The sequence below is a fragment of the Bicyclus anynana genome, chromosome 25 (assembly GCF_947172395.1).
Source record: "Bicyclus anynana chromosome 25, ilBicAnyn1.1, whole genome shotgun sequence".
Taxonomy (NCBI): Eukaryota; Metazoa; Arthropoda; class Insecta; order Lepidoptera; family Nymphalidae; genus Bicyclus; species Bicyclus anynana.
The window spans coordinates 2469610-2482204 of record NC_069107.1 but is presented as its reverse complement, the minus strand read 5'-3'; the positions used below and the strand labels follow the sequence as shown (position 1 = coordinate 2482204).

Sequence of the window (12595 nt, the reverse complement as noted above, 5' to 3'; positions counted from 1 at the left end):
TTATGCTTGTCGACTATCTCTTTAGTCTGTGAATCTATACAAGCAAGATTATTTGAAATTAAAAAGATTCAATAACATTTAATTACTGTACATTAATTACTATTAGTCAAAAAGGAAATAATATTTAGTGAAGGTCATGATGATTTTGCTAATTACGTAATTAAACTTAATTATAAATCTCATGTAAACTATTTTGCCGTGCGACCTATTTTTTACACCAAATGAAAAAAACAATAGCTTTGATTAAAAACTAGGCCAACGTTGATAAACAAATACTTATTGGTGAAAAAATCGATATCAAAATATAAACGTAATTAATGAACTAAAAATTAAATTATTTTAGAACAAAAGCAGTTTCATAATGCCGTGAAGTTGTACAAGTTGATTATAACTTCATTTCCATTGGTTTTTTTTGTTACGAAGTTACTTTTATTACGATTACAAATTTGAATAGCAACATTGTTTTTTTTTTAATTTTTACTTAATTATAGATCAAATATTAGCAAATTGTTTATATTTTTGGATTATTATTTTAGGTTTTATTATAACGTTATCAGTATATTAAGTACTAAGATATTTTTATATCAACATTATTTTTATCATATTATTTTAATTTATTTCTTTAAATTTATACTGTTGTGTTACAAAAACGAAATTCCCTTTGGCTGTTACGTCTTGTGTTTGAACTGTTATTATTATTTTCAAAATTCCCTTTCGATTTAAGGTGTTTGTTTTTTTATTCAATGACGCTAATCTTTGCACTATGCCCGCATCGCCACTGCCGGTGGACAGGAGCTTCAGCTGCACCTTGGTGTTTTGCAGCAACATGCGGCCCTCATGATAGGAGGCGCCGCTGCCACTCCTTGCCCAATATGCCACAAAGTCGTTTTCGGTGGCGAAGCCCTAGTCGAACATATGAAGAACACGCATAAGGATCCAAATGCGTCCGGCGTTGCGAGTAAGTGTTCCGACAACTGGTTGATCGGTTTTTGCATCGTCTATCGAAGTAACTTCATCTATTTCATTTTTAATATGTGAGGTTTCTTTACTTGTTTGTTCTCGTCAAGGTTTATTGTTAAGTATTTGATAAGCTATATCTTTTGTTGATGATTATATTATCTATTTCAAAATATTCCAAATATTTCAATTGGAGATAATTTTTCAACAAAAGATATATTTAGTGTGTAAAATTAGTCGTTGGAAGTTTATAAAGTGTTTGTTATTATATCTGATTAATTAGAAGGAAAATATTTGGCAATTTGCGATTTGAAAAGCTTCCAGGCGACTCAAAGCCATCAGGGGTGTTGGTTTTACCAAAACCAAAAACGTATCGTTTCCATAGGCTAAGCTTTAACTATAGTGAAAGGCACGCCATCTGTAGAAACGTCTGTTATTGTTTCTGCTTTATTGGAAGGGTAGAATGTTTTCCAAACATTTCTTGCTTCAAACGATTCTTCGGATGGTGTGCAAACTTTATTATCATAACATGTTTTGTTTATATATCTTATATAGCTTTGTTTTCAATGTTTTCAACGGCCATCGTTTTAATGCCATCAAGTTAATTTGTTTTTGTTGATTCTACCTTTCTATCATTTTCGTTTTCAAATCATTTGACTGATTGCAATCTGTTTTAGCAGTTATATTTCGTTCGTTCACTTTCTATAATTGATTTATTTATCAGTTATTTCATGAGGCATTTACATTTTCAAAATTTTTATTTATAACAATATTTATTGATTATTTAAGATATTATTCAACGCAGTCAGTCACTTCGTTTAATTTTATTTTATTTTGTTAATTTTACATTACTTTTTATTATGTAGTTAAGCTATACTGTGACTTTTGCTTCAATACATCCCTTATAGAATAATTTTTAGTTAAATACCTATCTATAGTTAAAAAAAAACGTCCCCAGTTCTTTAGTGAGGGTATCACCTCACAAAGACAATGGAAAAACAATCAGCAAAAGTCACAGTCTTCAACAATACACTAACATGGAGACTAACCGGATTTTTTTTCTTTCTCCCCCCCTCTAACCCACTAACCTACCCACTTCCTGGTGATGCTGGTAGGTCCCCCCGCCACATCACCGTACCCGGCGCAAGCTAAACCACCTGTTGATCCTTATATAGCGAAGCGGAGGACTGCGAACCACCCCTGCCCGGTTTGTGGGAAGCATTACGTCAACGAAGGTTCCCTCAGGAAGCACCTCGCCTGCCACCCTGAGACCCAGCTGACGAGTGGACTCCGAATGTGGCCGTGTTCTGTGTGCCAAGCTGTGTTCACTCATGAAAGTGGTAGGTGTCTCTTTGGTTATTGTTTTAAACCACAAAAAGGGTCCCCTAGACCACGAGGATGTGAGCTCAAAAGTATCTACTCTAAAATTTGAACAAAAAACGTTAAAATTTTTTTTGGGACCCCATCTAATGAATCTGCCACAATTCATATATTTCAATTAGACTTAGCTTACAAGTACTTTTGAAACGTCAAGTAATAATATTATTAGTTAATGGTGATAATAATTGGATGAACACTTAAAATTAAAGTTACGAGGGTTCCAAAGCGCCTTGGTCCGAGAAGTACTCACAAAAAACTCAGCCAGGGTTTATAGTTACGCTACAGTTCCATCCCATAACATTTAGGGGATGAAAGTTCTAAGGTGGAGGAGGGTGGTATACAGTCACCGAACTGGTTTGAGATTATGCCATAAAGTTTTCTGCGCAGCCTATATCACTCAATGAAGTTGTATCTGCGAAATATAGCAAATTAGTGTGAGAGTCTTTAGATAGCACTTTGTTCCAATTACATAGACAATTGAAAATCATCTAGTTAAAAAATATTAGGTATTATCATTTCTTTTTAACATTTTATTCAAATACAGAAGTTTACCTGACCTGCTTATGCCTTGAACACTTAAACAATGAAAGATTTACTATTTTTAAAAATTTCAAACAAATTCCAGGTCTCCTGTCCCACATGGAGCATATGAGAATGGAGCCGAAACACCAGTTCGCCGCGCAGTACGTGCTCTCCCGAGCCGCGGCGGAGAGACGGGAGAGAGACATCCTAGCCGCTGTATCCGCGTCCGCCGGAGGATCCGGCCTCCTCAATTTAGCTCCTCCATCACCAGCGCACTCGGACTCTTCATCCAACGGCCGGCTCTCATCATCAGCTGGCTCCGAAGCTGGCACTGCGGTGAACAAACTCTCCGATCTCCTCCGATCAGCAAACAACGGGCATCAAGCATATGGAGACGAAAGGGTGGCAGCGATAGCAGCAGCCGCTGCCAACATGATGGCTCAGCCAGGAGAAGGAGCCAACGCTGTGCAAGTCGCCGCTGCGAATTTAGTTACAGCCATGCGCCAGCAGCTAGCGAGGGAACCACCCGCGCAACCACCTCCAGAAACACCACCGGTGGCCACCGAAGCGGCGCTGAGAATCCAACAAGCGGAAGCTTTGCTGCGAAGTCAGGCTGAAGCGTTGCGGCTAGCGGTTTCCCAGGCAGCAGCGGCCCACAGCAACGAGAGCCCGAGCCCCTTGAGACACAACGGAGGCTTTCCGCCAGCGAACGACGCGAGCGGACAACTATCGCCAGAACTAGTCGAGGCTTTCAGAATTGCACAGGAACAGCGGTTAGAGCAAGCTCTGAGGTTGCACGATCCGAGGATGCTCGGATTCAATCTGCCGTCGCCGGTCCAACAAGCGGCGCAACAGGCCGTCGCCGCTCAAGCAGCGCAAGCGGCTCAAGCGGCTCAAGCGCAGGCTCAGGCCGCTCAAGCAGCTCAGGCCGCTCAGGCTGCGCAGGCGGCTCAGCAAGTGGTCCAGCAGCAGCAGCAAATGCACCAAGCGGCTCAAGCGGCGCAAGCGGCTCAAGCAGCTCAACACGCTGCCCAGCAAGCGGCGCAGCAAGCGGTCCACCTCCAACAGAACCCTCAGCCATGAAAATTCAGCTATTACTAATCCGACGCGATTTCGGCTCTTCGACTTTTGTTAGCAAAAAAACCAATTATCAAACCGATTTTGAGTTATTAACTACTTTCGTGATGTGGAAAATTCATTATTTTCAACGGAGCGTGTTAAGAAATCGCCTCTGATTAGTGATTGAGTTGTTACAACAGCCACGTTTTTTTGTATGGTGTAACGTTTTTTTCGTTTTTTACGTTGGCCGAATAAATAATGAAACTTTAGATAGAACTAACTGTTGTAAATAAAAAACGTTTAGTGGAAGGTGAAAAAAAATAAATTTCTCTGTAAATATAATAAAAAGTACCTTTTAAAAATAGTTGAATGAACAAATTGGAACAGAAACTCGCCCGAACAAATTAATAATTAGATTTAGATAGGATTGCCACAAGTCCTAGTTTTTTTTTTGTGACAATTCTGAAGGGTAGGATTTGAGAAGAAAACTATAATAATTTAAAATATGTTTCTTTTAAATAATATCTAAAACCTTTTATTTAAACTGGAAATTAGAAGCTAAAAATAAAAACCTTGATAAAATTTATGGAAATTGTGATTTTAATTATGTCTTTTTTGGATAGTAGGCATAGTTTAGGAGTGTTTAAGCTATCCTGTCAAAAAACTCGGACATGGCAACCCTAGACGTAGAGGATATTAAATGATAATAATCTGTGCAATCTTCAATAAACATTTGTTTGGTTGTTTGAGTGAATTTATTATTGTGGAATAAAAATATTTATTTTTTATTAGCTTTATCACAGAACAATGTATTTTTTAGCTTAGTACAAACTTTTGGATGTGCCAAACGGTTTTAAGCACGTTTTTTCGCATTTAGCGAACCCTTGCAATACTTAGATGCATTAAGTTCCCAATATATTATTATTCTTTAGAAAAATTCTATAAAATAAGATATTAACGTCACGGCTGCCGTGAAATATAAAATAAATCTACATTTTACTCTTTATTATAAGTTATTTGTTATATTTTATTAACAAAACAAATAATTTTTAGTAAAATTTTTGCCGTGACGATATTATTTTATCTGTTTTTTGTTTTGCAATAACACTTCTCATGCTAGTCAAGTTTTGAACGCACAAAATGTTCTATTTTATGTTCATTTTCCAAATTATTTTTACTTTATTTTAAATTTTGTTTTCCATATTTTTATTATTAATTTTTGTTCTTGGCTTATAATTTTATTTTTTTAATGCCATATTAGTAATAATTATTGTAAATACGTAGACGCGTTAGAACAATGTTGATGCTTCTGTTTTATTTTAATATAACAATATTATTTTATTAATATGTTTAACGTAAGATTTATTAATTTTGACGGAAAAATCAAATTATTTACACTACGATTTTTTTGTATAGTTGTAAATAAAAAAAAAATATATTGACGAATTATGTTTTTTGTCAGAAGACTGCAGTTATTTTTTCTTTTACTTTTCTGTAAATACGTGATTGTTTTGTAATGATCATGGTATATATCAAAATAGCGATTATTCACTGAACCAACGAATACGCGAGGCGTCTGCCGACGAATACCGAATAGGACAGTCGAATACCGAGACCTTTTTCGACGAATACAGTCTTGAATGTACGATTAACACGAGACATTCTTTTTTTAAGCACGGACTTTGACACAGCCCAAATACATTCATATTTATTTTGATTTCTTCAATACATTTAATAATACTTAAACAATAGCCCGAATAATAATCATTTTTACAATGAACAAAGTATTACGCTTTTGCCAACAGCGTAATAATGGTATACAGTTGCCCAAACAGTAGTTTTATAGTTCAAAAAAGTTGCAAAATCGCTTCAATTTTTACAAAAACAAAAAAATCTAAAGAAAAAATGAAGCGATCTTGCAATTTCAATAAGAATGTCAAGTGTTGCCGAATATTAATTCTTTTAATATTATCATCTTGTATTATAATTAAGTATCGATTTGTGCGTACAAATACGTCTGTATACGGGTTTGGCTCACGAATACATCTGTGTACACAAATACGTGTAGGTGTGTTATCCCACGAATACCGTACACGAATTTGTTCGTACGAATCGAGTTATACTATAATCGTAACATAGGTAATGTATTGTAAGCTGATTTTAATGTACGTAATGATTTCATTCTTGAATTAATATTGGTATCTCAACGGCAATGGACATACGTGAAGTTGCCGTCACGGGGTGTCAATGTACATAGAAAAAAAATCACATGCAATAGCCCAAAACTCGTTTTTACGTTAACGTCTTGAGATTTTGTTAACGAAGGTGAATATTTTCGAAAATATTTTTTTCAATGTTACAAGTATTTAATTTATGAAATACAAAACTTTTCGGCGATTTTATTGTTATAATTTGGTGTGGAATGGACAGTTTTTCGTGTAAGGTTACCCGATGATGATTAAGTTTTCTAGGAAACGTGAGAAAAATCACACTCATTTGGACGCAAAACAAACTTTTTCGACTGAATATATTATTGTTATATTATACACACACAAAACGAAAAAAAATGACGGAAATTTCGAACCATCGCAAATGAACAAAAAAAAAAACAAATTAAGTGGACGGATCGCTATTTATGTAAAAAGATAAAAAAATCCTCAATAAATTTTAATAATATATAAATAAATTTAATATAACAACAGAAAAAAGTTCCTATGAATATTGTATAAATTGTATTGTTTTAAATTTAGGTGGTAGTAGATGGAAAAATTTATGGTCGTTTTGGTATTTTTAAAGTTATAAATAATCCATCGTGTTTAAGGAACTGACTCGCTAGTGGCGAGTTGTACAAAAGATAAAAAAGCACGGATCATGTATCCTAAATCTAGATTTTTAGAGCAAGAGTTACGTTTCCAAGAAAGTGTTCATGTCTTTGGACTGGCTCAGATCTTAGTGCCGCCCTCTGTATGTTCTTGGTGCAGTATTCATGATAAAAACACCAAAATTCATAATAAAATACACAAATATTTTTTACGTGACAACGTTTTATAATTCGATGGAGCCGACTGCACACTCGAAAAAAGATGACGTCATACGTTGTTCCCTCGTTCTAGGGTTGCCAACTTTTTTTACATGAAATAAAGTATATTCTGGTCTATGAAGATTATTAAACAGTATTTTAGAAAAACGAACATTTTCTTTTGAAAAATGCAACAATTCCATCAGTATTTTCTCATGACGTTGTCACGTTCAACTATCGTCAGTAACCGACTTTACAGACAACCGATTTTTTTTGTTGTAAAAAACTAATGTTTTTCATCTTATTTAGGCAAAATCAGGGTAAATGTACTTTGATATTTAAAATTATGTAATATTTAATTTTAACTAAAAATAACAAAAACTGTTTGTATAACAAAATTCCAAACTTCAGTTTATTTATATTAGGTAAAAATTAGAATTTTAATAAAAATATTTCAAATAAAATATTTAAACAGAAAACTGTAAGAGATAAATAACAAATAAAATTATGAATACTTCTCCAGTTTAATAGATCGCGATGTAACCTAAAATCTGAGTCGTCCCTTATTGTCCACATTTTTGTCACACACGAAGTTATTGTAAAAAAAATCAAGTATTTTCGAGATAATAAAATTTTAAATAATAGATAAGAGTTTTTTTGAAAACTGTCAAAATGTTAATATTAGGAATCTGCGTGTGCCGACAAAAATGTGGACCCAAACGTATTTTCTGTGATCATCGAAATGGGATAGTTAATTAAAAAAAAAAACAGGTCGAGTCTGAGAGTTGTCAGAGGTTATTTTTAAGTTTTGGAGGTTAAATTTTTTAATGTTAAAAGGAAAATAAGGAAAGAAAATTTTTTCTACATTTATTTTACGATGAGAATTCCATAGTTAAGCTGTGTACATTTAATATTAACAATAAAGCCTAATTAACAGTAAAGGTGGCGTAAAGCCGCCTGCAAACGTTGTTAAGGAAAAATATAATTGACTTTTTCTATAACAATTAAATTTTTCCTTTACATTTTAGTATCAATAGTACAGGATTCTGTTAATGTCACAATGCGATACGGAAAACCGTTATTTGATACGAGTTTTCAATTTTCAAAATGCGCTGTTGGTATGTTTCTATTGAGGAATGGATATGACACTTACAAATAATATGTTGTAGTTTAATTGGCACTTAATGTTTACAATTTAATAATTGTTTTACCAATTTTGTTACTAGGAATATAAGTTGACAGCCATTACAACTGAATAACATTCGTTGACGTCATACAATTATTAATTGTCACAATAAGGAACAGTGAGAGTCAGTGAGATATACTAAAATATTTTTTATTAAAAGTAAAAATACATGTTTCGGACAAACAAAAATTAAGTACTTAAAAAATATTATCATTACACACAGAAATTAATGACTACTTATTTTATAATAAATATAAAAACTTTGTCAAAATACTTAGTTCCCAAAAATATAAAATACAAAAAATAATTATAGTTCTCACATTATTGGATATTCAGTATGACGTACGCAAAATATTTCCAGTTGTTTTGTTTTCCAAAAAAATACCTAGATAAAATCTAATATTTTTTGTGGAAAAAAACATGGAAAACTACAACAGAACACGGGGGATTCTATGATTATTTTTATCAAAAGGAATCGTTGAATTTTGTGAAAAATAATTTTAGCGCATCGACAATTTGACAATAATGGCGTATTAATTTTGACACTATAGTCGTAGAATAACCCCACACATGTCGCGTTTTCAACTTGCGATTACATTACATTTTTTATTTCAAGTTAAAATACATTAAGGAGTCTGCATGTTAAATTCTTAATAAAAATAAATCACACATTTAATTTGACACCGCGAGAATTTAGCGTGCAGGCCGCCTAATGTAGAATTGTTAAGTTTTTAACAATGAATTGCTGTTGATTTGAATTACTCATCCTTATTAAATGTTAAAGTTATAATTTTCCCGCTTCATCGTTTCTGTTGATATTATCGGCTTGTTTTAACAATATTTAGCCAAATATACATTTATTAATCGTAACTTAAGTATAGACAGGATAGCCAGGTTTTCAATTCATAACTCAAATAGTAGTAATTTCATATATCTTATATTGTAAGTTAGCATAATTAATGTAATGTAATTCAGGACTCTTTTATAAAATTACAAGGGAGAAAAAAATAGAAAGGAGTATTTTTTATAATCGGGTCCGTGAGTGATGTGTATTGAGCATAAAATATCAAGATTCCGAAATGCTTAGTCCACATTGCTAACAAAATGTAGTGAACAACGAAGAAAAATACATAAATACCAAAAAAAAATAATTGTACCTAAAAGTACTTAAATGTAATAGATAATGGATCTCTTCTATATTGGTGTTTACAGGATACTTTTTTCCAACATGTTATGTGTCATATCCATTTTGAAATAAAGACGTTTTCGGATTTAATATTACATTAGACGGAAAATAATATTTATTCCATTCAAAACCATCAAATAAATTAATTTTGTTTTTTTTTTATTTGAAAGGATATGGGAACTTTTAGTTCTTATAAAGTGTTTCCTTTAAAAAAAAAATTAAAAAAAAAAAGTTCTTTTTAATTTTTTAAAAAATATCGCAGCGTAAACAAAAACAAAATTAATAATTTTGATCTTGAAAAATATAATGAAATATTAAAATTTAGGTAGCATTATTTTTAATGTTAACTATAAAATATAACATCCAAATTACCAACAAAAATATTTTTGTGTTTTGATTACATTATGTAATGCTATATTCCGGCTTACCTTCAACTAAACTTAAACTGTTGATATTTTATCTCAGGGGTCTACATGAATTATGCACATTTCATAAACCATTATTTTCTCTGATAATACGAAATTGAAAAAAAAATCCAAAATCCTAATTTTCACAAACCCTGAATTAAAATATCGATAAAGAAACGATCGTTATTTTTAATTAATTAATTTATAATATCAAAAATAAACCAACAGCGCATTAGTTTGTCTATACAATTACTCAGTAATGTCACGTAGGCATTTACACGTTGTAAGCACAGTCCCATAAAGCTGTACGTCCACTGGTTCGCGCACCAACAGTGCTAAACATCTTCATTTGATTCTTCAAAGGCACCGCAAAGATAAAGAATGACTTTTCAGTTTATTTATCACCTATGATGTGGGTGATTATCAGAAAATGAGATTTACAGAGAAATAGAGCCTTAACAGTTATTTTTTTGTGTCAAGTCTAGTACTTCTACTTTTAATCAACCATTTCGATTCACTACAAATGTCCTAAAGAAGACTCGTTAAATATTATGAACAATTATTAATCTCAGTCAAGCTGAGGACCTATAATCTAGTATTCGGAACTCACAAAAAAAATAAAAACAGGCAACTTAGAAGTTTCTTCTTTTAGAAAAAGTTTAAAATTGCAGTAATCAAAGTTAAATTGGTTACTAAAAAAAATGAATAAATTTACATTTAACCGTGACATTTCCACTCTAACCAAGTCTAAAAAATTAAAACATGCACGTTTCTAACCGTGACATATCCACTCTAACCAAGTCTAAAAAGTTTACGTCAAGTACCTCAATGTTGGATGAAAGCCGTAACTCTTTGTTCTCCTTTTCACTATTTTAAGCTTCATGTGTTGTATTTAAACTTCGAATCACCAAGATTACATTATATCTTATTTTCAGTACCTACCTAATTACAAAATTTTTGGTATCTCTACCTAATGTAGGCACTACACACAAACATAGTTGCGCGAACATAGTGGACACACAGCTTTAAGTAAATTCTTAATTCTCTGTGATATTGAAATCATACTTTAATTTTGACGTCAAAACGCAATTGCAAACGTCAAATTTTTAATATCATAGAGATACCAATCACATCGATCATAATAGGTATTAACGAAAAAATTATACTTTTACAACATTTTTCTATTATACTGTGCTTATTTATATTTATATATACACAAAAAATGCATTATATTTTTCCCCAATCGGTGAATTCTAGTCTTATTTTTTTATGAAATTTGTAATCCTTTATACCACTATTGTCGTGTTTTAATGATGAAAATGGATAATAATGGAGTGGGTGCATTTGTAAACCACGCCACGATATGCTACGTCATGCCACGATATACAATGCCACGCCACGATTTACTATGCGACGCCATGTGTGATTAACTTTAGCATAGCATGGCTTCGAGCGAGGTTTACAAAGATAACACCAAGTAATATTTGTGTATTTGGAAAATGCGAAAATAATACATGCGAACACTTTTTGGATAAAACAAAAATTGTATATTAAATGTTGTGGTATCGCATTAATTGTAAATTAAAAATTCAAAATTAAGTACCTAACTATATTTCGGCGTATGGAAATTGTAAAATTCAAAAATGTTTAGGCTGTAGTAGTATAAAAAGTTAGGTAGAAGTCAAAATTCAAGTTTGGCGTTGTATTTTACGGTTATTAAAGAATAAAAATTAACAAAATGTAAATAATAAAAGTTTTAGGAATGTGATGTGAAGGTATCATATTGTACCTAATCGGTGTTTTAACCTACGTTTAGGTAACCTACGTCATACAATACGTACCTAAGTCACGAGACAAATACTAAACAAATGATAGAAGTCCATAGTATATCACGACATTCTACTATGTTTTTGATTTCGTATTTTTGTATAGCGTTATTTAACAAGTAGTTATGTTAAATTAAATGTAATTTTTCATAGTTGCGTTAATTTTTTTGCGATGCCATGTTTTAATGATTATTTTTTTAGTGTAAGCTGCAATGTGTTTATTAAATATTATTATATTTTTATAGAGGTTATTATTATTATTATTATTATTTTTTGTATTCTACTAGTAGTCAATGATACGAATATGTATTTAATAGTTAAGTTTTAGTGTTGAATTATGTTACGCAATATTTTTTAATTTACTACTTTTACTGAACAAAAAATTAACCCATTAATTTGTAACGTTAAAATTAATTTTAACAACGGAAAATGCTTACTGTGTCATTAAAATGAGAATAGTAACTATTATTGCCGAAACGGTTAGCTATAATTATTTTAAAAAATAAAAAGGACGATTCATATCAGTGTTTCTCTTATTTACCTACCCTCATAAAACCACAATAATGCCTCATAGGTGTAGGACTGTAGGTGTCCCAAGGGTTGATAAACCTACCTACTTAGACTGTTTTCCACTTACCACGATAGAAAAAATACCAATAAATCTTCAATGTGCAAGTAATGTTTAAAAAAGTTATCTTTTAGTATCGTTTTATTAATGTACTTAATACAATTAACTGTTATTGTTAATATAAGTTTAATTTTAAAAAATGATACTATTTTAAATATATTCTAGCGCCATCTCTTGACAGGTAGACAAACTTCTAATAAAATTAAAGCTTCAACAACAACATTGAAATCTTTTCATTGCTGCGAAATTTTATTTTTAAGTATACTTACATTTCTATTAAAAATATATATATAGAAATTACTTAAATCGAACCATTTTTAAATGTAATTTTAAATTATTCTTCTTAGATATCTCGTATTTTCTTATTTGAAAGAGATTCAAATAAGAAATTTGTAGGTATATTATGTAGCTAGCTAAAGTAACTA

At 31.7% G+C, this 12595-nt stretch overlaps 1 protein-coding gene across 4 annotated transcripts in view; it reads left to right on the top strand.

The window, feature by feature from the left end:
* LOC112056136 (zinc finger and BTB domain-containing protein 24) overlaps nucleotides 1–12063 on the top strand; it is a 166554-nt gene extending 154491 nt beyond the window's left edge. For 3 of the 4 annotated variants that reach the window (XM_024096502.2, XM_024096522.2, XM_024096515.2), the window contains 3 exons: nucleotides 793–958; nucleotides 2073–2297; nucleotides 2963–12063. In XM_024096502.2, coding sequence (XP_023952270.1) covers nucleotides 793–958; nucleotides 2073–2297; nucleotides 2963–3942 — 1371 coding nt within the window. In that variant the 3' untranslated portion in view covers nucleotides 3943–12063. The remainder of the gene's footprint in view (nucleotides 1–792; nucleotides 959–2072; nucleotides 2298–2962) is intronic. The other variant, XM_024096536.2, reaches the window with a different exon arrangement.
* The last annotated feature ends 532 nt before the right edge of the window (nucleotides 12064–12595 follow it).